Source organism: Lepidochelys olivacea (genome assembly GCF_965140295.1).
Source record: "Lepidochelys olivacea isolate rLepOli2 genome assembly, chromosome: 1".
Classification (NCBI taxonomy): Eukaryota; Metazoa; Chordata; order Testudines; family Cheloniidae; genus Lepidochelys; species Lepidochelys olivacea.
Window position 1 is genome coordinate 149945706 of NC_140411.1, and position 27957 is coordinate 149973662.

The window sequence follows — 27957 nt, forward strand, 5'->3', positions numbered from 1 at the left end:
AGAGTCAAATCCTGAAATCTTTAATTAGGTTTCATTTAGGCCCTGCTCCTGCAGTGATCTCTGTGTGGGTGAGGGGTTTCTCCACAGACCTCTTAGAAGGAAGCAAATGTCCTATTACCCCCAACAAGAAGGCTGACTAAGTACTTCAGGAATTAGACCTAACAGAGGACTCTTAATCTTTTTAATATAAGGAAAAATGTCAATATATAGGAAAATATTTGTGCAATAATGATAATTTCCCATAGTTGGCATATATTAAGAAAAGGTAACTAAAAAATGTCACATACTGACATTTTCATACGTATAGTAGCATTTTTCTTAAAATATCACATCTGAATTATTGATCATTTGATCCACTCTTTAAAATTCAAAAATAGATAAATAACTCTTCTGAATACTATTTAGTAGTTAAAATTCTACAAACAGAAAATATCTAACCATGATAACTCTTTCATGAATCCAGTCTGGTGCCTCAGAAGACTGGATCAAAAAAGTTCTGAGAACATCTCTTCTAATTAGGAGGGAAAAAATGAAGAATCATTGTACAGTGGTTCCAGTGATATGGGTATTCGGGTACATTCAAATATTTTCATTAACAAAATAAAGTAATAATTAAAAAAACCGTGGCAGATACCATGTGACAACAGATTACGTATCCAACAGAGCAGGAAGACAACCGCATTTATGATCTCTCTGCCTACTAAATAAAATATTACCTATTTTAAGCATGAGAAAATCTTTTTTGTTTTTTTTATATAGAACTTTATATACATTCAAAGTCCAGGTGAAACTAGTAGGGTTAGCACACCTATATAGATCAAAATCAAACCAAATATTCATCAAGTCTCATGCAAAAAGATATATACATGTAATTATTGTTGCAGTATTTGTAGTAATAATAAAGTTTGTAATGGTTTATGGTGGGGTATTTTTTTTATCCTCAACATATACTCACCTTTCATTTGTCATGACATTTCTCTGGAAGATAAATTCAGTTTTACCATAGAAAGGACTCTAGGCACACACACAATTCACGTTAATGGTTGCATTTCAAGAAGATATATAACCATTACATTTCTTCAGTATACTCTATATATCTATAGAGTATGGATATATATACACATACTTAATGAAACCTTAGTACAAGCTAGTGATAGGAGAACTACATACATTTGGTATGAACAAGCACTCAACAAGTTCAGGTTCTTATGCAAACTTTATCGGAATTATCTGAATTGGGACTCTGCTAGGGAGAATCGCTCAAGAGAACATATTCCTTCAGAAGATTTCTGATGCTAACACCTTCTGCTCAGGATACAGATATGAAAACAGGCTCTCTCAGAGCAACACTGTGCTTCAGGTCTCAGCCAGAACAGGAAGTATGTGAACATTATTTACATAATACCATTAGTGTTTTGTATCACACCTAGCAAATGGGGCCTCAATCCCGAAATGACAGGTTTCAGAGTAACAGCCGTGTTAGTCTGTATCGCAAAAAGAAAAGGAGGACTTGTGGCACCTTAGAGACTAACAATAGACTCTAAGGTGCCACAAATCCCTAAATGGAGTCTCTAGGTGCTACTCCAAATAAGAGGGCCAGATTTAGGGACTGGTATGCAACATAACATAATATGGAGGGGGGGGTGCCCCCTTACTACCTTGCACCAACTATCTGTACCACTTTTTTGGTGGATTATCATGGAAAGCATGCATGTATACACAGAAGATAATGGGGGCAGGGAAGTAATCAAACTTTCTAGAGAGCCTCAGTGCAAGTTTTCTGTGAAGGTTATGGGGACTCTTTCTCTGAAAGGGTGCATCCAATCCTAGTGTAATATTCTCACCCAAATGAGAATTACCTTACAAATAAAAATAGATAATTTCCACTTCTCATGGCAAACATACTTTGAAAAATACTATGCTTCAAAGTTATCATTATAACATCCTCTATATTTCTTGCCGAGAGTTATATGGTAGCGGAATCACCACTTACTGCTATCAGTAATGATTGTTCTAGCCTCTTGATTGCCGGTCTTGTTTTTTAGATTCTGTGCTGCAGTTATTAGCTCCTCCAGTTGGGGACGCCTTTGTTCCAATTCCTGGAGTGCTGCCTGGTTGTACAAAAGAAAGTATACACATAAAATTGAGAGTAGCTCCAAGCCACTTTTAGTTGTATTTCACTGTCATAGGAATAGTATACGATACCAGTGTTCGACCTGGTCCAGTAGCTTCTTCTGGATATTTTAGTGGAATGACTCAACCCACATACTAGAATATTATACAATTACATACCTCCAAATGGAATTTTCTTCCTCATCTCAGGAAAGTGGTGATTGTTTATTTTTTTGTCCTGAAGCACGAACCTTTATATATTTTTATATTAATTATTCTTATTGGATGATAATGATATTCTCATTATTCATAAAAATGTCTACTCCTTTTTTGTGAATTCCACTAAATTCTTTGGGTAAAATTGTCAAAAGTGCTTAAATAAGGAGCATAAGGACATGGCTACACTTGCAGATGTAGAGCGCTTTGAGTTAAACCCACTTTTGGAGAGCACAGTAGGGAAAGCACTGCCATCTGTCCACACAGACAGGAACAAGCGCACTGGCGTGGCCACATTTGCGGCACTTGCAGCAGCATTGGGAGCGGTGCATTATGGGCAGCTATCCCACAGAGCACCTCTTCCCATTCTGGCGCTGTGGCTTCTGGGAAGGGGGCGGTGGGTGTGGGGCGTTCTGGGTGCTGTCCCAACACCCTGTGATGCATCGGTTTGCATCCCAGCAATCCCTGTGTTTCTGTACACATTTGGTGCCATCTTTCAACATTTTTTGTACTGTGTGCTCTGTCTTCCCTTTCAGTCTGCGGGAATGGAGCCTGAACTGCTGAGGAGTAAGCTGATGAGTCTCACCAGCATGTCACGTTTGGCAGTTGAGTTATTCCTTATGATCCAAAGTGACAGTGAGGGCTCCGACAATGATATCGACTCGAGTAACGCATATGACACGAGTTTGCTTGTGACATTCAGACATGCTCACCACCATGGAGCACCGCTTTTGGGCTTGAGAAACAAGCACTGAGTGGTGGATCACATCATCATGCAAGTCTGGGATGATGAGCAGTGGCTGCAGAACTTTTGGATGAGAAAAGCCACTTTCATGGAACTGTGTGAGGGGCTCGCCCCCACCCTGTGGCACAAGGACACGAGATTGAGAGCTGCCCTGATAGTGGAGAAGTGGGTGGCTATTGGAATCTGGAAGATGGCAACTCCAGACAGCTACCGATCGGTCACTAACCAGTTTGGAGTGGGGAAGTCGACCGCTGGAATTCTGTTGATGCAAGTTTGCAGGGCCATTAATGGCATCCTGCTCAGAAGAACCGTGACTCTGAGTAACATGCATGACATTGTGGATGGCTTTGCACAAATGGGTTTCCCTAACTGTGGAGGGGCAATAGATGGCACGCATATTCCAATTCTGGCACCAGCCTACCTAGCCTCCGAGTATGTTAATTGGAAGGAGTATTTCTCTATGGTTCTCCAGGTGCTTGTGGATCACCATGGGCGTTTCATTGACATTAATACAGGCTGGCCTGGAAAGGTGCATGGCACACCCATCTTTTGGAACACTGGCCTATTCAGGAAGCTGCAAGCCAGGACTTTTTTCCCAGACCAGAAGATCACCATAGGGGAAGTCAAAATGCCCATTGTGATCCTTGGAGACCTCGCTTACCCTTTAATGCCGTGGTCATGAAACCCTACACAGGGAGCCTTAACAGCAGTAAGAAGTGGTTCAACAACAGGCTGAGCTTGTGCAGAATGACTGTGGAGTGTGCTTTTGGCTGTTTAAAGGGCCACTGGCACTCTCTGTATGGGAAGCTGGACCTGGCCGATGACAGCATTCCCACGGTAATATCCGCATGCTGTACCCTCTATAACATTTGAGAAGGGAAGGGTGAACGATTCACTCAGGCATGGAACTCGGAGGGTTCAGCACCTGAAGGCTGAATTTGAACAGCCAGAGAGCAGGGCTATTAGAAGGGCCCAGCGCGGGGCTGCAAGGATTAGGGATGCCTTGTGGGAGCAATTTGAGGCTGAAAGCCACCAGTAATGTCTGGTGTCCTGCACGGGAGTGAAGTGCAGTGGTTCCAATGTTCGTAGGAATCTGTGTTTGCTACGCTGATATGCAGTGCCTGTTTCTTTCCTGGGCTAAGGTATCTTTTACTTTATGCAATAATAAAGAATGTTTTCAAAGCCAAAAAATCCATTTATTGAAAAGAAACACGACTACTTGGGAAACAGAAAGGGCAAAGGGGTGGGGTGGGGAACGGTACAATCACAGAGTTACGTATGTCCTGTTATCATACTTGGCCTTCCTGTCTGGAGTGCTGTGCAATGAGTGCTGCACTTCAGGATGGCTATACTGCATGGTGATGGGGGTTGAGTGCAGTGGGTAAGGGTCGTAATCTTCAGGGCTGGGTGGGGAAGCTAAAGGTGTTGGAGGCAGCTGGTGGCGGTAAAAACCCGGATGTTGGGGAAAGTGGGTTGGAGGTGACATGGGGGCACAAGGGAAAGAGTTTTGGGGCAAGGGCTGCAGGGCGGGTCGGGCACAGTAGTGCTCCACCTGCATGGCTATGAGCACCTGGATCGAGTCCACCTGGCTCTACATTACGCTGATCAGCCGATCCGTGCTTTGCTGCCGGAGCACCGCGCTTTTGCACCGCCACTCCTCATTCTGCTGGCGGATCCTCCTTTCACTGTCCTGCCACTCCTGCACTTTTCCATTTTCATTACTTGAATGCTCCATTATTTCATGCAGCATGTCTTCCTTGCTTCTACGTGGCCTCTTTCTGATTCTTTGGAGTCTTTCGGCTGGTGATAACATGGACGGCTGAGATCTCAAGGTTGCATCTGTAAAGGCAAAATGCAACACTTAACAGAGGCAGCATTGTTCACACCAGACAGAGCAGTGATTCCCCCTTACTTAAGGGCAAGCACAGTCTACACAATAGCGTAATTTTCCTGTCCCAAAGCGAGCACACATAACCCACAGGAGCCCTAAAAATGTGAGTAAGCACAGGGTCATGCGTGACTGATTGTTTCACGGCTGTACTGTCCTCTGGGTTTCTGTGCCATGGGGAGAGCCAAAAGCAGCAGGGGGCCCCTATACTGAACCCTGTCCCCACTTTTTCCATAGAAGTTCATCCTGGAAGATATCTCGCTGCTGAGGGTAACCTGGGCAGCAAGAGAGGGTCTTCTACTGCAATGCGGATTCTGCCCTGCCCCATAAGCAGCCTGCCTGTGTGCAGCAATGGTCCCCCCTCCAATGTTCCCTCTAATTTTTGACAGGCCGTGTGCGCAAAAAATTTCTTCTGTGCAAATTGTTGTGTGTGTGGGGTTTAGGATCTGTATGCGCACACGCACACACACACAGAGCTTAGAGGGAACAGTACCCCCCGCCCCTCACGGCACAGTGGTGTGGGCAAGTTAGCCTTACTGGGACAAGGAACACAGTGGCTCTCCTGAGAAACCTGTGCAAGCATATTGCCCAAGTTCTGGATGAGACCTTTGAAAAGATCACTGAGGCCGATTACCATGATGTGAGAGAACACATCAACGCCCTATTCTGCATCTAGGCATGCATGCTGACCTAACCCTTCTCACCCCAAGAGCCCGCACCGAATAACTTCCTTCCCAAAATAAAAGTCGCTTACCGGGAACCTCCTCTGGTGTTTGTCCTTCCCCAAGCACCAGCTGCCGCGACTGGCTACCTTCCTCCTGGCTTGAGAGCAGCTCCCGGCTGCATGCATCTCAGGATTCCGGAGTGTCTTCCTCCGCCTCAGCACCCTTGCTCCCACTTTGCTCCGCCTCCTCTTCCTCCTCCCACCTTGTTGAACTGGGCTCTGAAGTGTCCATGGTGGTCCAGTGGAGGTGGGGTCACCCCCAAGTATCGCATCCAGCTCTTTGTAGAAACGGCAGGTTGCAGGGACAGCACCAGAGCAGCTGTTTGCTTCACAGGCTTTGCAGTAGGCATTCTACAGCTCCTTCACTTTAACCCTGCACTGCAGTGCATCCCAGTCATGGCCCCTTTTCATCATGCCCCTAGATATCTGCCCGAAGGCATAGTAATTCCTATGGCTGGTGTGCAGCTGGGACTGGACAGCTTCCTCCCCACAAACACTGATGAGGTCCAGCACCTCGCCATTGCTCCATCCTGGGGATCGTCTGGCGCGTGGAGGCATGGTCACCTGGAAAGATTCGCTGAGAGCACTCCACGCCTGGCTGAGCAAACAGGAAGGGGATTTTCAAAAATCACAGAGAATTTAAAGGGCGGGTCTGACAGTTGGTCACCTGATGGCAGGGCAGTAGAGTTCAAAGTGACGACCAGAGTGGCTAGCACAGGCATTGTGGGACACTTCTGGAGGCCGATCTGAGCACACTTTAGCACCAGGGCATCCACACTGGTGCTGCGACGCTCCAGCAGGGGCGAAGCATACATTATTCCACTCGCAGAGGTGGAGTACCAGCAGCGCTGTAGCCGCGGAGTTAGAGCGCTCTATGTGTCTTGCCAGTGTGGACAGGTAGTGAGCTAGTGCGCCCGGGGCTCCTTTATTGCGCTGTAACTCGCAAGTGTAGCCAAGCCCCAAGTCCCATTGAAAATGTTACCCTTTGGTTCAGTAATATTTACAGCAGTGAGTTCTATGGATAGCAAGCATATGTTACACAAGGGCTCTTTTATGCTTGAATTTGCAGTGGGAAGGGCTGTGGAGATGGAAGTGGACCTGCCACTTACTAGATCTACAAGTCACCCCCCGCCCCAAAGAGGACGCGTGCTGAAGGAACTGTGTGGTACTACCTGCCTCCTAAGGCAACAGTATCATCACAAAGTGGCTCTGTTAATCCTCCATAGCCTGTCCAAGAAGATGTGGGAGGAAATGATCACTTCCAGGCACTAGCCCTCATGGAGTTACCAAGACTACAGAGTCTTGCTTGATGTGGGAAACAGATCTTATCTCTGCATGACCAACATGTTATTCAGAGAGATTTAGAAGAAAACTTGAAGGCCAATATTTTGTGTCAGTCTGATGTAAAGCAGAAAAAATCTTTGCTACCTGAAATAAGTAAACTTTGGTAAAAAAAAATCAAAACACCAAACAAACAAAAAGGCCAAACATGCAATACTGTTGCGGCACTTTACATGAGGAAAAACATCCAATATTATTCAAAACACCACCTAAAGGAAGGGCCTACAGAATGTAATAGAAAGTTGTAATTATTATCTAGATTTTTTTGAACCACCCTATAGAATTTAGTAGAGATTTACATCCCTATAATAAAGCTATAGAAAGTATATAATTTTGTACAATTGATAGTTTTTACAATAATTTGCAGTTTAGCCATATAAAATTTACATTGGCTTTCATTCTTATGAAATTATATAGGACTATTGTATGAGGGGAAGATCTTTAGTAAAAAAAAAAAACCCTTCACTTCTTAATATTTTAGGTCTATTCAACAGAAATGTCATGCAGTTTTTGTGAACAGGGAAGACCAATGTAAGATTGCGTATGTCTTATAATGATTTGTCAGTCTTGATACCTTACAATGTATGTAGCAAAAAAGTAGCTGGTAGTTGTGATCATTTAAGGAGGCCTCAAGCAAAGGTGTAAAACCCTGGAAGTGTGACCTTGAGAATCTAATCTAGAATTGTTCACAGAAAGTGAACATAGCTATCATAATGAGCTACTGCAAATTCCATATTGTGACAGAAGGGGAGCTGGTACATAACAGTGTAATGCATACTGATATGTAAAAAATTTATGAACATTGTATGTGGCCAGGTCTGTAAGGAGAAGTTATTGTAGCGTTAGAGCACCAGTGTGTGTCGGAATAATAAACAGGAAGGCAACACACGACAGCTTCCCAGATCAGAAAACATCAAGCATACACTTGAAAGACCATGGGAAAAACTATTCGTTTCAAGGATCTTACCTCCTGTCTCCAAGGAAAATGCAAGCATGTTTTGCCAAGTTTGATGAACTTGGAAATCAAAAGGGCTATAAACAGCGTAAAAGTGATTTGATCCCTGAGAAGGGGAGTTGAGTTGTCAGGTGCTCTCCAGGCTATTGTCTAACAAGGAGTCAAGATGACAGAGAGAAGAGCACTGTTTAGCTCAGAAGTGTGTATCTTCCACCAACAGAAGTTAGCTCTATAAAAGTTATTGCCTCACCGACTTCATTCTCTTATAGGCAATTAGTCCTTCTAGAGTTCCCATGTGGGAGATGGTTAGATACTTAGTAAGCAAGACACGCATATAACCAGGTTGACTGTTTTAATGATTTTTTTCTGGAATGCTTTTCTTCTAAATAAATAATACATTTCTTTTAGAAGTTTATTAGGTCACAGCTTAGCACTGTAATTGCCCCGGAGGGAAGAGAACTGCAGGATCTTGGCCTAAGTCAGACCCGCGGAGGCAAACATGATTAATACCAGGGGACTGCAACCCAGGGCCCGGTCTAAGAGTAGGAGAATTGTGTGACTACATTCCCAGCTCAGGTGACAGCTAGATGCCTAACATGTGACAAGACCAGGTAGAGATGAGACGTGCAGCTCACTCAGTAACATATGTCAAAAGCAAAATACATGGAGCTGGGTTTCGTTCTGTTCAAATAGCTATACATCTCTTTAGTAATTCGTTAATTCTTTTACTAAGTCACATATCTGTACAGCAAAAGTGCACGGATAGGTCTATCTGGGATTTTTGCCCTTAACTACCATATTGGAGGCTCTTTTAAAATCTATTGGCTTTGGCAGCCTACATTCATGCCTGTGTGTTTGGATGGCATTATGCCCATTCCTATGTTGATTACATTGTTTACCGGGGCACAGGTGCCAACTAAATACTGGTTAAGATGGGCAGTTTACATAATTCAGAGTGCCATTTTTTTTACAAGAAGTCTCTGTGATAGCACTCAAGCATATGAGTTTTGTTTCTTCGACTTTGTTTCTTAACACCGCTCTATATAATTATGTGCTTCTGAAGTAGTGGTACTCAGTCCTGCAGAGCTGGAGAGCCAAGCAACCAATAAAATGTTATATAACACCACAAAATAATCAGTGTTATGTTCTGATGCTGTATATCAATGTTTGCATCACACACATATCACCAGTATGGACTATGTAGAGGGAACATCACAAAACAGACACCATCATGTAGCAATCCATCTTCATCCGATTAAATATCCTCTGTCCCTCCTTCCTCTCCTGGCTTTTGAAAGGCAAGAGTTATTTCTCTTCCCTAGCTTTTCCTCAACCTGAAAACTGTTTGGAAAAAGTAATCAAATGATTGACACCCCCTGCCAGAAATGGCTCAGAGCCACCTCCACAATGCATGTCTGTGTTCTTCACACTACCTCATGTGTACTGAACAGCAAAGAGAGCTCTTTTCTCACTTTAGTTGAAAGCAGGAACAGTCAGACCAGAAGACACCCTGAGAGCTGCATAAAGGATGCTTAAAAGCAGCATATCTCTCCAAATCCAGAGATTAAGTACCAGTGCCTTAAAGTCTGCCCACAGAACAAGAAAGAAACCCATGTAGCATTTATACAAATTTTTGGTTGCCAGCAAAAAGCAAGACAGTTATACTACAGTGGGCTCCAAATCACGTTGAATACAAAAAATACAGTCAATGAAACTTAAGCATGTGCTTAAGCACTGTCTGATGCTTAAGTGCTTTCCTGAATCAGGGCCTCTGAGAATATTGGCACTGTTTCTCTTTCTAGCATCACTGCTTTCTGTGGGAGATATGATCTGGGCCTTTGTTTGAGCAATTCTTTCTCCTTGCCATTGAATGTGTGGATTTCAGAAGATGTTCCTTCAAATGAATTAGCCTGTATTTTTCCAAAGAACCAGAGAGAGGTCCTCAAATCCCGACACCAGTACAGTACATGAATCTTCCGATTCTATACTCCTAGTAGGTGATAGGAGTATAAAATCACAGGAAGAGTCCCTTTCTTCTGACTCTGAGAACTTTCTCTGAGTAAGGAGGAAACTATTATCTGTTACACTTCTTTCTCTCTCTGCTTCAGTGTGTAGATTCTACGTTCTTCAGCCACCTCCTGCCCAACTTCCTGACAGACTTTTAAAGAAACAATCCATGTACCTTTACAAGGTTCAACCCCCAGCTTTTTGTGCAGTGACAGGAAAGGTGTATGCATGTACATGTGCAAACGCCATTTCATCCCCAGAATGATCTGAGGAAAACTCCCTTATAGTTTTTCCTCAATTTTGGTCTACACTTATGGATTTTTTCTGACTCAAAGCCTTCCACAATCAATTTATTCTATTCCCTCTGATTTAGGTAAGCCCTGTTGAATGCTGAAAAAAGAGAAACACAACCACTTGGGTTTTTTTTTTAATAGAGATGATGACAAGTGCAGGTGAGTAAATGCAACAGTCAGAACAGCTGAGAAAAATAATTAGAGAAGGGTGTAAACCTGAGCAGCAGCAGCTGCAACAGGATCTTTAGCAAGAAGGAACACAGCAGACACCTAGACTTCAGCTTCGCTAATATGGAACATTACAAAACTCATGTAAAGGTTTTTGACTGGGTGAATAGATTGTCTCTCCCTCACACTCCCCCACCTGTTTGAAAGAAGTGTTTGGATTGGGGATAGGTATGGAGACCTCTAAACAATAGTTTAAGATGGAAAATAGTTGATCAGACAATTTTCAATTGTCTTCTGACAATACACAACTTTCAGAAATCTAAATCAGGGGCAACAGGTGTTTTGAAATGTTCAGAGGAACTCTTCAAACCCAGGGAATAAGTAGAAAACATTCAGTATAATAAAACCGGATCCCAAAGTGAAACTAAGCAATCTTTACAGACATACAAACTGAATTAATTACTTCATTTCAAACATTAAAATATATTGTTACAATAGCCTAGACAAGTAAAACTCATTAATAGTGTCATCCTGATGGTGACAGCAGGTGCAACTGACCATAAACTGTTGCCTCAAAATGGCAACTCAACAAAACAAATGCCATTTGTTATTAATAATGGAAATACCATAAAGCATTAGGATACCATTGTATCAGGATTCTCAAAGGAAATTAAATAAAATAGAAATCAGTCCTGTACGTAGAAACCTACAAAATGTTTTTTAGCCATCCATGGCACAAACAAGGAGTCCAGCTGTTCACTGGATAGTGATAGATATTGCATTTCTGTATTTCCAAACACACGGAGCTTTGCTCGTTTAATTTTTTCACACTCTCCATTCACCCAGTACACTCTACACACACTATTTAAAATATACAAAACTTTGCAAACTGTATTTTTAACTCTGAATATGAAAAGTTTAGCTCCTTAGTTAGTATAACCTCTTGGCATCAGAATGGAATTTGCAAATGTTTAATGTGAATATGACTGTCATTTATTACATGTTTGTACATCACCTAGCACAACAGGACCCCTGGTTGGTCTCTAGCAGCTACTACAATATAAATGCAAAATAATAATGAAAAATTCTGAAATTTAGATTGTTTGATATGAATTTATTTCCGTTTTATGTATAATTTGATACCTGATGCTTAAACAAATCTACTGTGTTAATCCAGCACAAAGATATCTGTAGGATCTTATGTTGTCTACTAACCTATCTCTTAACGTATTGCCATGTGAAGAAGCATGTGGCATTGGAAGGGTTACACAACTCAATTTAATCAGTGAAAATTACAAATAGGAACTGAAACATATCTGCTGTGAGGTGTACAGACGGGAATCTGACCCTTTAAAATGTGATGAAACATTTTTTTTTTGTTATCTTGACTACTGTCTCCTGCTATAATCCTGATGGTCACTGTACTTCTCACAGTTTATAGTGTTAAACCTACAAACCCTTAATTCATATGAGTTGCTCCAGTAAACTAACCAGAACTATGTGTAGATTGGGCCCTATATTTGAAAGGTACCCATATTTGAAGATGGAGTAATACAGTGGTCAATCAGGCCATTGATTTCAAAGGCTGCAGAACTGGGCCCCAACCTTGAAATCTCTCTTTTTCAGAAAAGCAGTTTTATAAATTTAATCATAATAGCCTGTGGTAGCACCACAATAATGTAGAGATGTGATTCAAACAGCAAACATCTCTGTTTTGATAAAAAGGGGCACTACAGACTTTTAACACATTTTCCACATTGATGGACAGTGATTGCTCAAAAGAGAAATCCAATTTTCAAGCCCCTAACTTTTATGGTTTCTTTACACAAAAGTGTGGTTGAAATATGGAACAAATTGCTAAAGTCAGCCACTGAAGCAAGTAGTATAAATCAGCTGAAAAAGGAATTGAAAAAAAATCTTAAAGGAAGAAATTTAGTGAACATAAGTACCAGCTGGATTTGAGGCAGTTAAGACAATGCTATAAAAAGTTCACTGGATTTTAAATGATTTGACTCTAAAAAACTACAAGCTTATATGTTGAAATGTATATGTAACCCTTCTGCCCATCAGAGTTGGCAGCAACAAGGGCCGGGTTCAGTATCTAGGGGTTCCATTCCAATACACAATGCAAAACCGGCTCGAGCCCCCACCCAGTGACCTGGGACAAACATATACCACCCCCGCTGGGCGCCTCTAAGAGGCAATACTTCCCCTCTCGCAAGCATAGAGTCTGAGTGTAGCAAAAGTCTTTTAATAACAGAGAGAAACAATGTGGCATTATGTTGGGGGAACACCACCAACAGGATTCATAACACAACCCATGAGAAAAAAACCCACCCCAAGCAAACTGGGGCGTGTCCTTTCCCTTTTGTTCTTGAGTCCAGCAACCCAAAGTCACTCAAAGTCCCAAAAGTTCAACAACCCAAAAGTCTCTGTCCCTGGTCAGTGCAGCACCAGAGTTCGAAAGTTTATCTGCAGAGATTTAGCTCCCAACCTGGGTGGAGATGGGAGGGGGGGTGTTAAGGGGCACCTTATGTGGTCCAAAGCCGATTGCCCCACCTCTCCATGGGGCTCCACTCCGCTCCACCAGCCGTCCCATGAATCGCTCCACTCTGCCAGCCGCCCCCATGAGCTGCTCCAGCCGTCCCCGCAAACTGCTCTCCTCCAAGAGCCGCTCTGCTCACCATCCCATGATCCACTCCAGGCGTCCCGCGAACTGCTCCGCAATATATCTCCAGGCTCCCCCACTACTTAAACACAACACTCAGTGATTTCAGCTCTTAGTAAGTTTAGCTCTTTTGTGATTTCAGCTTGTAGTAAGGGAGCCTCAGTGCTGGTGCACCATTGGCCCAAGTGAATTCAGCTCAGCAGCCTGTAACTAGACTGCTAATGGAATCAAAATTAGCTCTGATATTCCACAGTGGAGAGAGGAGGAAGTGCAATTAGCACGTAAGGCCCTCACCAGGGGGCGCATACCACCAGGTATAACTTAGATAATATATTTACTTCACAGTCCAAGAGACACAGACAAGGTTTTCATCTTGAGGCCAAAAGACCGAAAATATCAAGACACTTGATCATGGCCTTTGATAGGCCAAGAGACTACTGACACTTGATCTTAGCCTGTCCCCAGCCTCTCCCCATTCACTGAGTTTTGGAACCCGTGTCCCTTGCCTAGCGATTGCTACTCAGTTGATGGCAAGTCCCTCCATCATAACAAAAGGCCAAGTACAGTTCCACTGTCCTTGATTCACATCATCAGGATAATAACAATTTATTCTTCCTGCCCCAATAACAGAGAAACTGGGGATCCCACAGCAGCTAAACTGACCATTTGGGCAGCTATGGGCTCATGCTAGGCGGGATGGGTGTGCCTATGCAAATGAGATCAGCCCCTGAAGTTCTCTTCCATAACTTGCCACAACTCACCACCAGATGTCAGGGTGGACCTCATCCTGACTCTGCTTACATATATGAAATAAATTGTGTGACTTCTGAAATCTACCTACTCTTTCAGCTATGCTTCTGGTTTGCCTTTATAGCAGCATTATTAAATTAAAGTATTTGTTTACATAGCAGTACTGGTGGTACCAAGTCTGAAGCATTTATCTCAGCATAGCTACAGCTGACTATCACTTGGGTCTGAAAGGAATTTTTCTCTCACACTGTAAATGGATTTTCTTCACCTCACGCTGAACATCAAACAGTTAAGTCAATGGACAGAGCCATAGGTGGTTAGCTTCACCATCCTTTAGTAGATTGTGATTGATTCTGAAGTTCTCTTTACAGAGATTATGAGCCTCTTCTCATCATTGCGTTACGCTGATATAACTTTACTGGAATCAACAGAATTACGTGGCATAAAACTGAATTAATACGTGTCATAACTTTATTGAAGGGTCCTCAGCAGTAATGCTACATCTTGGGGCCACATCTGCTGTCTACTTTACAGACTTATATAGCACCCATTACTGTAATATATAAGTAGACTCAAGAACAGGGCCAGAAGTGAATAGGCCAGGGGATGAGGTATGTAGCAATATAGAAATTTAGGGCGGGCCTTCATCATCAAACAGGAAATAGAGGTACCATTTTGTTAATGTCCATATCAGTTCAAGGCCAACACACGGTAAAGGGTGTGCGCAATTCCTGGGTTGAATAATTAATGTAGTTGTTGCCATTTATTTATACTCTTACTAAATATGTGAAATCTTTATTCACTGGACTCTGTAATACCACTTTCCCCTCCCCTGACATTTCTATACAATAACTATTTAGAAGGCAGTGGGGAGATTTGTTCCCCTCTCTATGAATCTACTCACTTTTGCATACTCATGATGAAGGTCTTTGCTTGGGTAATTCAGAATTCAATTAAAGAGATTACTGAGGAAGAGGTTTGATTATCGGTCTTTTAACTCGTACAATGTTCTAAATGAAATCTGACCAAACTGATAATTTCCTTTAAGAATTTCATAACTGTCTCAACATGAACTTAAACAGAAAGCTTTCAGGGGTGTTTCGAACCTGTTCACCAGCTGGATGATCCTCTAAATCTCACACATGCTATGCACATACCTATGAAAACTGTAATTAGCAGGCTTTGGAGAAAGCTTGCTAACAATCTCAGAAAATGTAGATCTGTAACACCTACCGTGCATTTGCATAACAAAATAGGCTCTGTTAAATTATTCCACCCCAGCACAATTTGTATTTGTTTTATTTTCACTGAGCAGAAACAGAATCTTAGAGAAAAAGATCTTCATTTACATATACTGTCAATTTAAAAATAAAACATAATAATGCAACTTATTAATTTAACTCTTCAGAGTTTTCTTTTAAAAAAGGAACATTTTGTTGCAGAAATTAAACTCTTCCATGTTAATAGATTTACAATTTTCCCTCAAAGGGGCTACAAAAATTATCTAACAGCTTTGCTAAACTGACTGAGGTGTTTCAATACAACCAAAATGGCATCAGAAAACACACTAGTTCCTCTCTGATTTCAATGTAATATTAATAAGAAAACACTTTATGCCCATTTAGGGCTCTGTCTATCCAAAAGCTGCCTTGGCAGGCCTCACTAGCTGGAACAGCCATAGTACCATCTTCCTCACTGGTGACTATGTAACATTTTGAAGAAGCCATGATTTCCCCCTTGCCAGGCAATAGGGCTGATGGAACTGATTTTGCTCCCATACTAGTATCAACTTCCTGGACAATACAATCAACTTCAACAAGGGGGCTGGAATGCCTGGCAGGCAGAGTGGGCAAGCCCCCATGCCCTGACCCCGCTACACCCCTGCCTCAACCAATCTTCACATTCCATCACTGGTGAGTGTAGTATTAAATTGTTTGTTTAAAATTATTTAAAACTTATACTGTACATGTATATAATGTTTTTCGTCTGGCAAAAAAATATCCCTGGAACCTAGCCCCTCCCCACATTTACATTAATTCTTATGGGAAATTGGATTCGCTTAACATCATTTTGCTTAAAGTTGCATTTTTCAAGAACATAACTAGGACGTTAAGTGACGAGTTATTGTATGTATTTGCCTGCTTTAACCTGTAAATAATGTTTTCATTTCTTTTTCCTAGTTAATAAATCTTCACTTAGATTGCTACAGGATTGGCTATAATTATTGCCTTTGGTAAGAGATCTAAGATATAAAATGGCTGGAGGTAAATGACTGGTGTCTTGGGACTGGAGGCAACCTGAATCTTTTGTGATCTTTGGTGTATAGCAATCAACTATCACTAAGGCCAGGTGGACATTACAGACATATATTGGTATAACTAAATCCCTTAGTGTGTGAAAAATCCACACCCCTGAGCAATGTAGTTATACCAACCTAACCCCCAATGTAGACAGTGCTATGTTGGTGGGAGAGCTGCTCCCATCGACACAGCTACCACCTCTCTCAAAGGTGGATTAACTACACTGATGGGAGAAGCAGCTGCTGCTTTGCTGATATAGCATTTTAGACCTGCCCTAAGTTCAGCTTGAACAATGGAACCCTACAGACAACTACATACAAGAAACCCATGGATCACCAAACCATAGACCCAGTAACCATCCCAAATACACTAACAAATATTGCCTAATGCCAGGCACTCAGATACCACAGAATATGCTCCAAGGAGAAAGTCTGGGATATACACCTTTACACATTCAACACTGCCTTCACCAAACAAGGACACTCCAACAGAGAAATACATTGCATCATGGAATGGGCCTCCCAAATATCCCAAGAAAACCTGCTTCAATACAGAAATAAAACCTCTTCTAACTGCACACCCCTAGTTATTATATACCAACCCACAGTGGATCCCGTACAGGGTATCATCAAACAACTACAATCCACACTCAATGAGGAACCCCATCCTGAAAGAAATCTTTCCTGAACCCCTTCTTCTGGCTGCCAAATAACACCCCAATCTCTCCAAGCTCATCATCACAAACAAGCTCCCCATAGACCAGGACATACCAACTCAAAACAGCACCAGACTCTAGAACAACAGATGCAAAAGGTGAAGACATATTTCCACTGCTACAACGATCAACATCCCCCACAACACACTTTTCAAGATCCATGGATCCTACACATGTCCATCACAACATGTGGTGTACCTCATTCAGTGCACTAATGTCCCAATAACAATTATGTGGGTGAAACCAGACAATCACAACACTCTCAAATGAACTCATACAGGAAAATGATAAAAGAAAAACACACCACATCACATGAAGGTGAAGATTTTTCACAAAACAATCACTCAATAGCAGACCTACCAGTCTTCAAAGGAAACCTGCACAACACTTTCAAAAGATGAGTATGTCAGTTTAAATTCACATTTAAAGGCTAGCCCGAACCGCCCCCCCCCCACGCATGTGCGCACGCACACACACACACACACACACACACACACACACACACGGCTGTGCAGGGCTCGCCAGAGATGCCCTCCTACATGCCACCGGCAGCTGGGTCTGACCCCCCAAGCCCTGTACTGCCCGGGACTGGGGCTGACCCCCCTCGAGTCCTGCTCCCTAGCACCTCGCATCACTGACCCCCCTCCAACATTCCTTCGTTCCGCCCTGGTGGGGGCGGAAAGGACTTTTTTGGTAAACTGGGCATTTGTGCAGTTTGATCTTGCCAACTGATCAGGCTCCCCCATTGTTTCTCTAATGTGTCAGTTAATCATTTCTGGAAATAATTTTGAAGGGGGTATGCAGCCCCAAATGTCTGTCAGCTGACAGTTTCAACTAGAACGAAAAAAGGGAATGAAAGATATTGGCTTCAAACTAAACAATGACCAGTGAGACACCCCTACATTATCAATGGTGCCTGACTTTCTGGTAATTAGGATAGGAGTATATCTGAACCCCACAATCTTAACAACTACGAGTTGTTACTCGTGAACATACGAGTACTGTCCTCTCACACACACACTTCATTTTTAAATAAAAATCCCATAGGCAAACTGGGGTCTACCTCTCTACAGTTGGATTCCATGTGGCTGAAATGAGGGAAGGACAAGCACAGGATAAGGAGTTAAGGTGTTTTGGCATGAAAGAGCTCTTTGCATCCAGAGCTCCTTACTTTGAAATATAAAGAGATTTTTGGGGGGAGGAGAGGCAGTTGTAGAACTGTCCTTACTCAGGAGGTCAACCTTCCTCTAAATATCTTGGCTTGCTGCAGAGCTAAAGTTGATCTATAGCCAGATGGCTTCGATATTTTCTGCCACATTGGGTCCTCAGGATTCTATTTCTATGAGACTTTTTAACATATCATTTTAAACATGATATATAGTTACTTCTTCAGACCTGAGGAGTCTTGGCAGCCACCTCAGCCACTCTTTGGGGGAACACAAACACTGAACAGAGGAATTCTACATGGGAAAGGTGCTATCCAGACTATTTGTGAGCATACGGTAAAATGTCAACTAATGGGGTCACATTGACAGCAGCTTACCCCTTGGAGATCAGGTGTCATGATGGATTCTGCTAGCTGAGAGATGGAGGAGGGGAAAAAAACAGATAAAATGATAACACAATGAATTGTAACTGTTCTTTGAATCTGTCTCCTAGCACGTGTGTGCACACCAGAACAATCACCACAACAAAGCAGGAAAAAGATAAAGTTGCCTCTGTAACAAGTGATAACTTCTGATTGTATGGATGTAATAATGATTAAAACACTATTAAAATTAGCTTAATGAACATGGTCTAAGGATAAATCAGAAATGAGGGGTCAATGATAATATCAAGATTACAGACTCTGAAAGCAAATTTGAGTTGAGGACTTGCATGAAGTGTGACAGGGTCGGGCCAGATGGCTTCAGGAGAGTAATTTTTTTTTTGAAGCAGAAAAGAATTTTATTTGCAATAACACTTACAAAAAATCACCAAAAAGGAAAAAAACAAAACTATGCAACAAAACAAAAGCAAGCGCAAGGTATAACACAGAAGCCTTCAGGAGGGAGAAGTGTTCAGGCTAGCCTGGGCCCAGAGCAGGGGGGCTACCTCAACACTCGTGATCTTCCACCCTCCTGAGTTACCTGGTGGCCTGGGGGGGGGGGGGGGGGGCTTCCTCGACACTGTGGTCTTCCACCCCCTCGACTTACCTAATGCCACACCCAGTGTCACTGATTATTCCTCTCCTGAGAGTGCCCGACAAGATGGGCATGGCTGCGGGGTGGGCAGTTTGGGGGGGGACGGATGTACACCCACGTGTGATAGGACCCCTCCTAGGTGACGGTGATGATGGTATCCGCAGCGGCAATGGCTGGGGCTGGGGTCTCTCACTCTTCCCCTCAATCAAAGGGTCAGATGGAGGGAACCAGATGGGGTCACCGAGCAGAAAACCTTGGACAGCGCCCACTGCTCCTCGAAGACGTCAAGGGAGTCAGTGGACGCCGCCCAGAGGGCCTCTGCCCGGATACGTGAATGTACTGAGGATCGGAAAACGGCCCTACAGTCGCAGGACGCTTCATTAGCCAACCTCCTCTCTCTGGTTTTATAGATAGCTGTTTTAGCTAGGGCTAGGAGGAGGTTAACCAGGAGATCCCGCGACTTTGTGGGGCTACAGATGGGGAGTGTGTAAATAAAAAGGTGAGGGGAAAAGTGCAGCCAAAAGCGTAACAGAATATTCGTGAGGAGCCGGAAAAGGGGCTGCAGCCTGGCACACTCTAAATATACGTGTGCCAGGGTTTCCCTCACGTTGAAAAAAGGGCAAGTATCTGGGATGGGGGTGAACCGCGTCAAAAACATGCCCGTGCTCAGAGCTCCGTGAAGGAGCTGCCAACTAATGTCCCTGACGGGCCTTGGGACCAAGGTGGAATACAGGCTGGCCCACCGGGGCTGCGCACCCTCCAAAGGTGGCAGGAGGTCCTGACACTTTGTATCGGGGTGGGACACCAGGGTGAGGGCGTGAAGGGTGTGAAGCGTGAGTGTGTATAGATGTTTCCTTGGTGCGGTTTGGAAGCTGACTGGCTGCAGTTCATGCAGCCGGCTCACAGTGAAAGGGTGAGGGGTTTGTTGGGATCTACGGGGTAGGGGCCCAATTGAAAGGTCCAGCGGGCCTGGGGTAGAGGGTGGGCGGGGTGCGCCCTCGCACAGGGCTCGGCTGAAATAAGCCCGAGCAGCGGGCGTCAAAACGGACTTCACCTCCTGAAGTATGCGCCAGGGGGTACGAGGTCTAGAGAGCCCCATGCGCCGAGCGAGCATCAGGGGATCCAGCCAGTCTCCCCGGTCGTAGTCCAGGAGGTCTCCGACTCTTGTGACTTCCGCCAGGACCAAACTCTGGTGCACCGAGTGGGACTCCGCCACCTGCACACGGAGCTGGGGGTTGTGTAGCAGGGGCTCCGCGAGGAGATCTGCTCCCACGGTGGCCGCCATGGACCTGGTCATTGAAAACAGTTTCCAGGTCCGGAGGAGGTCCTGGTAGAAGACTGGAAGTCCGGAAGCCCAAGGTCTCGCGGAAAACCTCTCGGACAGAGATAAAAGAGCTGCCGGTCGTATCGGAGCCCTTGGAAGCGGCACAGGAAGGCGTGTGCCAGCATGCTCCACGTCGAACTACCTGCATTATAGAGGAGCCTCTGCAGGGCCTGGAGGCGGAAGACACAGACCTGAGTGTGCAGACACTTCAGACCCTGTCCTCCTTCCTTCAGGGGTAGATGAAGAACCCCAACAGGGGCCCAGTGCATTCCTGACCAAAAGAACTCTAGAATCGATGTCCAGAGGTTGGTCAGGAAACCAGGGGCCGGGACCAGGGTGTTGAGCCGGTACCAGAGCGTGGACAGGACTAGTTGGTTAAGCACCAGTGCTCTCCCTGAGAGGGAGAGACATCGGAGAAGCCTCATCCATTTCTGGAGCCGCTCTATCACCCCACCTTCTAAATTTTGCCAGTTCTCCAGTGGAGAAGGGTGCGTGGCAGAAAGATAAACGCCTAGGTAGAGCAGCGGACCCGCGCTCCACCGGATGGTCTGAAGCGTGGGTGGGAGGGAGCTCACCTGCCGCCAGTCCTCTACCACCAAGCCAGAGCTCTTGACCCAGTTGACTCAGGCGGAGGAGGCTGCCGAATTGATGGACTGGCAAGCCTCCACCCGTGCCAAGTCACCTGGGTCCTGGATCACGAGAAGCATGTCATCGGCGTACGCCGACAGGACCAGCCGCAGCTCCGGCTCCCGCAGCACGAACCCTGTCAACCTCCTTTGGAGGAGGCAGAGGAAGGGCTTGATCGCCAGAGCCTACAGCTGGCCTGAGAGGGGGCACCCCCGGTTCGGTCAGGGTCCAGTTGAGCCTAACCAGACACTCTGCGGAAGCGTACAGCACCCGGAGAAAACACACAAACTGAGGTCCGAATTCAAACGCCTGCAGAGTGCCCAGGAGGTACCCATGGTCCACTCTACTGAATGCCTTCTCCTGATCAAGAGACAGGAGGGCGAACGACAGACTGTCTCTACGTCTGAGTTCCAAAAGGTCTCGGACTAGAAATAGGTTATCAAAAATGCTGCGGCCCTGGACAGTGTAGGTCTGATCTGGGTGCATCGCATCCGCCATCACGGACCCTAGCCGCAGCGAGATTGCTTTTGCTATGATTTTGTAGTCCGTGCTAAGGAGCGAGACGGGGCACCAATTTCATAAATCGCAGAGGTCCCCCCTCTTCGGCAACAAGGCGAGCACTGCTCGCCTGCACGAAAGAGGGAGGAACCGGTCCTGCAAGGACTCGGCCCAGACAGTGGACCAAGGATGTCCCAGAACGCGCAGTAGAACTCTACGGTCAGCCCGTCCATGCCCGGAGACTTATTGGCGGGCATGCGACGGAGGGCTTCCGAGAACTTGGCCAGGGTGAGAGGCAGCTCTAGTCGGTCTCAGTCGCCTACGCTGACCGTAGGGAGTTCCTCCCAGAGCACCCTGCAAGCGCCAGGATCAGTCGGATCCGGGGAGAAAAGGCTTGTGTAGAAGTCAAGGGCCTCCCACACATCTCCACCGGATCCGTGAGGGGGGTCCCATCTTCTGCTAGAAGGCAGGTGACGTGTTTCTTGGCCCCCCTCATTTTCTCCAGGGCGTAGAAGAAACGGGAGCCGTGATCCATCTCCCGAAGGAGGCGGATGAGGGATCGAACAAAGGCACCTCGGGCCTCATGGGCCTCGAGGGCCCGGAGCTCCTCCTGCTTCTCCCAGCATGCTCCGCAGAGGAACGGGTCCTCGGGGCTGGCAGCCAGATGCCTCTCCATCTCTAAGACTTCCCTTTCCAACTACTCTATCGCCGCATTTCTCCATCGGCTGGTGCCCCGGGTGTAGTCACGGCCGAAGAGCTTGGCACGCACCTTCCCTAGATCCCACCATCGCTGCGCCGAGGGAAAGGCACGCCGCTGCTCTCGTCAGGCTAGCCAGAACTCCCAGAAAGACGTCACGAAACCCTCATCCTCCAACAGGCTGTTGTTAAAATGCCAATAGGCCGGCCCCGGCCTCTCTGCACGGAGGGAGGTTGTTATAAAGGTTAGATGATGGTCAGAGAATGGGACCGGCCGAATGTTGGAGAAGTGGGCTCGTGAAAGATGGAAACATGATAAATAAATACGGTCCAACTGGGAGTGGTGTGACCGATGGGCCTCCACCCGGACAAAGGTGAACGTGGAAGTGTCATACGGATGGTGGTCACGCCAGACGTCTACTAGGGAGTGATGTTCGACTATTTCTCAGAGAATGTTCGCGGTGGCCGGGCTCAGCTCGGCCCCTGAGCGGTCCTGCTCCTCGAGGGTGGTATTAAAGTCCCCTCCCAGGCCTAGGCACTCGTGAGAATCTAGGGTGCTGAGGAAGGCGGACACCCGCTGGTAGAATTGCAGCCGCTTCGGGCTCGTTGTCGGGGCATAGATGTTAATGAAGTTGATCACGAGCCCCTCCATACGGACTCGGAGATGCAGCAGGTGGCCCGGCATGGCCTCAGTGACCCCTAGCACCTCAGGTCGTAGGTCGGGGGAGAACAGGGTCACCACTCCAGCCTCTCGAACCGTGAAATGGCTAAAGTAGACCCCGTCCCCCCACTCCAGCTGCCAGCTGTCCTCGGTGGTCAGATCCGTATGGGTCTCCTGCAGGAAAACCACAGAGTACCCCCCCCCCCCGAAGGAAAGAGAGCAGCTGGGACCTGCAGAGAGCCATCTTACAGCCCCCGGTGTTCAAAGATGTGATAATGAGAAGCGTCTTGCGGAGGGCTGGGGGAGTGGGGGTTCCCTGTTGGCGGGGGTGTTCGCGGCCCCCAGCGGGTCGCGCAACAATCCGTGACCCGCCCCGTAAGTGAGTAATTTATCACGGAAGCTGCGGACCTGCCCGTAGGCCACGGCACCTTGCCTTCCTGTCCCTCTACCCTCTCTTATAAGGGCCCTTGTGGCTTGGAGGATTTGGTCAAAGTCCCCCCATTGCTGGAGAGCTAGCTGTACCTTGTAGCGGGAGCCACGAGCGTCTTCTAAAAACTCCCACAACGCTTTTCGCAGCTCATGGGGGGGTGGGGTTGCGATTTCTCGGTTATTCCCCGGTGGGGCTCTTGGTGTGTCCTCGTGGTCCGCTGAGGTGGGCAAACAGGGTGCGGACCACCGAGGGGGCGTCTGACAGGCCATAGTTATTAGGTCCATCTCAAGCCTTGGGGTAGAAGGGGATGGCGGAGGAAAAATTGCAGCTCCTAATGGGTCGTGGCAGGAAAATGCAAAGGCTGCTCCTTGGGGGGGATCCGCAAAAAAAAGGGAAAAAAATAACCCCAGGGGCGGTAATAGCATTGCAGGAGGAGGTGGACTGGGCAGGGACAGGGGTGGGGGCAGGGGCAAAGGCAAGGCTCTGGGTTTTGGGAGGCAAGCAGCTGAGAGGTGGCACCTCCCGAACAGATTCGACGGTTAAGGGGGTGGGGAGGGGGCTTCCAGTGATGCCAGGCGCAGGCTCTGTGGTGGATTTGGCAGCCACGGCATGAGGTGGTGGACTACCTTCTGTAGGGTCCCCGCCCGGGAATGCGGTTAGGGGGAGGGAGCTTGGGGAAAGGGGGACTGGAGTGAGGTTGCCCAGATCGAGGCCAGCTGGCAGAAGGTCATCCTCTCCCTGGGTGACCGGGGTCAAACCTAGGGCCTTGATCTCCTCATACATGGAGGAGAGGTCGCCTTCCGCCACACCAGGGGTCTCCCCTCTGACGCCCACCTCAACGGTCACCTCGGGGTTCATGGGGGTTTCGGGTGATGTCCGGGCAGAAGGGGTTTCCCCGGGGTCTCAGAGGGGAGGGTCTCCCATGGAGGGGAGATCCTACCTTCCAGTGCTATCGTGTCTTCCCCACCTGACACTGGCGGATGGATCTCACTCGTGGGCAGAGTGGAAGGCTCGGTGTCAGTGCCCTCCTTCCTGGTCTTCTGGGAGGCCTCCGCATCGGATGGGTAAAGCGGAGCTCGAGCCTTCCGCTTACCTCGCTTCCCCTGGACTAGGATTCAGCCCTCCATAGCATCGTCTGGGGGCTGGTTAGCAGGGGTCGTGTTGGGGGGCAAAGGCAATGGTTCAGGGGCTCGGGGGAGTAATGATGAGGCAGCATGGGGGAGGGGGAGTTCCCCTTGGGGCGGGCCCTCTCCTATGTCCGGTAGTATCTTTGCTGCACCCTCCTCCGTGGGCTCTGCTGGATTGTTAGCAGTGAGGGCGGGGCTCCCTCACTCATCTGGGCGTTGTAGGAGAGGTGTCCCTTGGGCCTGGGCGGAAGTAGCAGTGGATCGAGCAGGAGAAGAGGTGGTTTCAGGTGCCGGGCGGCCAGGGGCGTCGGCAACGACGGAGCCGATGTCTTGCCGGGTCTCGGGGGTCTCAGGTGCCCCTCCCCGCCGGGCCAAGGGGCAGTTTCTTCGGACATGCCCCGCTGATCGGCAGAGGTAGCACCGGGCCTCTCCCGTGGAGTAAAAGACCCGATAGCGGGCTCTCTGGTAGGGGACTAGGAAGGACCCCTTGAGCGCCTCTCCATCACGTGCCAACGGCGGCGGTAGAAGCTGCACTTGCCGGCGGAAGGAGAGGACATGATGGAGGATGGGGTCCTTGCAGCCCAACGGGAGAGGGCTGATGACAGAAACGGGTTTCCCCAGGGTGGAGAGAGCGGTAACAGGGCGGCATTGGGTAGAAAAGGAGGGACAGAGGTCAGGACTAGGCGGACGCCCAGGTCCTCTTGCGGCTCCAGGGGGACGAAACCCCCCCCACCGCCAGGCCCTTCTCCACCGCCTCTTGGGCGGCAGCCTCCGATGCTAAGAAAAGGACGACCTTCCCGTACATTTTGGAGGCCGCCACAATAGCCGTGGGTCCTACCACTCTCGCCAACGCCTGCACGTATGTCTCCACGTGGGGCGAGGTGGGCACCAGGAGGCAACGGATGCAGTGTTTCCTGGTCATGGTGGGAAAGGGGCCCCAGCCGCTGTTGATGGTAGCGGAGGCGGTGGGTGGGTGAGATGACGAGGCGGCAGGCGGGGGGGCTGCCGCCACCCGGGCATACACCCTGGGGGCCGGGGGAGGGACACTCGCAGAGCTGGTGGAGGGAACAGCGGGGAGGGACACAGTGGTCGATGACGGGGCCACAGCGGTGGGGGCAGCTCCTGCCATGGAGGGCCTGGTGGTTGTAGCGGGGCCCTTTCCCTTCTTCACACCCTGGCCTTTCCGGCCAACTGGGGGGGCTCTCCTAGAATCTGGGGGGGGGTGTGGCAGCAGCAGTAGTCGCCCCGGTGCCTCCTGCTGCCGATGCCCCAGCGGGAGCGGTGGCAGGTGTTTTGGCAGCAGTGGTGGGGGGAGAGGCTTGGGGGTTAGACGGGGGGTAGGTGGGGGAGGGGCAGCTGAGGTTGTTAGAGTGGCCTCACCCCTCTCATTCCCTGTCCTCGTGAGCAGGGAGAGAAGGGGAGACACCAGAAGGAGGAGCGGGGAGGGGGAAGCAGATTAACCACTTCTCCCTGTTGGGCTGCAGGCGGGGGGGGGGGGCGGCAAATGGGTCGGACTGGGCAGGAGGAGGAAACAGGAGTTGGGGTCAGGTAGTAGGGGCCAACTGTGGGGTGGACAGTCTGGGGTGGGGGGGAGAGGGACGTGAACCCACACGCGTTTGTCCAAAGGGTCTCGTTTGGTCGGCTGTTGTTTCTGGTCCAGACGGTGGAATCAGGGCGAGCAGCTGAATCCAGAGGCAGATGGCAAGTTGCCAGCAGGGACGGACAGCGGGGGGGCCGTGATGGTTGTAGTAGTGTTGGGGGGGGCACCGATGATCGAGGGGCAGCTCCATGCCACACCCCCTGTGTCCCTACAAACGCAGTCAAAACACAGTCAAACCTCCTCCCACACGAGAGTACAGTTCAAAAGTTCAGTCTTACGGCCCCCTCCACGATGGTTCGTAGCTTCCCTGGGTAATTTTTCTGTCGGCTATCTTCTCTTCCGGCTTTGTAGTGAGGCTTTCAGCAGGCCCAGAATGTCGAGTAGATAAGATTCTTCTCGACCCGGTACGGGTCCAGAAACCAACAGCAAAACAGTTGTGTCTGGGTGCTTCCACTCCCCTCCTCCGGGGAGTGGGTCGGCAGTCCCCCCTGCCCCGGGGGTTTCAGCCAGAGCAGTAGCAGTGTCCAAGGGCAGGTGTGGCGGGGCTGGCAGCTAGCTGGCAGCCGACCAGCACTCGAACGGCAGCAGAAAATCAGCAACAAAAACAAAACGAAGAAAAAGCGTCTGGCCCGGTCCGGGGGGGAAGCCTAAGCAGGGGCAAAAAGTAAGAAAGCCCAGGCCAGGGGGCTATAGGAGAGGAATAGAAAGCAGATAGATTAGCAGCAAGCAGAGGAGGTCCCTTTCCCCTGGGTAAGGGAGCAGGGAAGGTTCCAGAACAATCAGGAACCTTCTGGAGACAAGATAGACAGGCTGATTAGAACACCTACAGCCAATCAAAAAGCATCTAGAATCAATTAAGGCAGGTTAATCAGCGCATCTGGGTTTAAAAAGGAGCTCACTTCAGTTTGTGGTGTGCGTGTAAGGAGCTGGGACCAAGAGGCGCTAGGCGCTGAGTGTGAGAACGCATACTGTTGGAGGACTGAGGAGTACAAGAATTATCAGACACCAGGAGGAAGGTCCTATGGTGAGGATAAAGAAGGTGGTGAGAGGAGGCCATGGGGAAGTAGCCCAGGGAGTTGTAGCTGTTGCACAGGTGTTCCAGGGGGCACTCTAGACAGCTGCATACCGAAAGGGCCCTGGGCTGGAACCCAGAGTAGAGGGTGGGCCCGGGTTCCCCCCAAATCTCCCAACTCCTGGTCAGACACAGGAGGAGTTGACCTGGACTGTGGGTTCATGAAAACGGCCAAACTAAGGGCTGCCGTGAAGCTCCAAGGTGAGCAAATCTGCCAATAAGCGCAAGACCCACCAAGATAGAGGAGGAACTTTGTCACAAAAGGAAAATAGAAAATGAAGCTGCTTTTAAGGATGTAACTCCAGATAAATCAGAAACGTGCAGATCGAGTGAGTTTTTCCTACTACTAAAATATTCTTCTGTAGATTATAGATGTATTCAGAGTACCTGGTTTTGAGGACAGTAGATATAAAATATTACTGAAGAATAAAAATGTTACTGGAGGCAGTATTTCCCAATCAAGATTACTTTTCTTTTTCTTTTTGTTGATATCCAAGCCTAATTGTTGATAATTTGGACTTATTTTCAAAACTGTTTCCAGCCTTTAGTGCCTCAGAACCCGTTTGTTTGATTCACAACTTTATCCCAATAATCTCTATTATTATTATTACTATTATTATTTTGTTTTTGTCATGTTGTAACACAGTTGTAACATACCTCTTTACGTTCATTTTTTATCTTTGTGTGTGTGTGTTCTTGCAGTGTCATTTTGCTATGATTTTTCTTAATAAAATTTGTGAACATAAAGAAGAAACGAAGTACTAAAAGTTAGTTAGGTGCTCCCTCCCATTGATTTCATTTTTATTATACCTTTATAATTTTTAATAAGTGTAAAATTTATAATTTTTACAGTATTT

The 27957-nt window shown here is 47.3% G+C and overlaps 1 protein-coding gene across 3 annotated transcripts in view; it reads right to left on the reverse strand.

Moving 5' to 3' along the window:
- Positions 1-27957, reverse strand: part of DMD (dystrophin) — a gene marked incomplete at both ends in the record, with an annotated part of 1846964 nt that overhangs the window by 485281 nt on the left and 1333726 nt on the right. For all 3 annotated transcript variants that reach the window (XM_084636024.1, XM_084636023.1, XM_084636025.1), the window contains one exon: positions 1994-2111. In XM_084636024.1, the coding sequence (XP_084492150.1) occupies positions 1994-2111 (118 nt within the window). The remainder of the gene's footprint in view (positions 1-1993; positions 2112-27957) is intronic.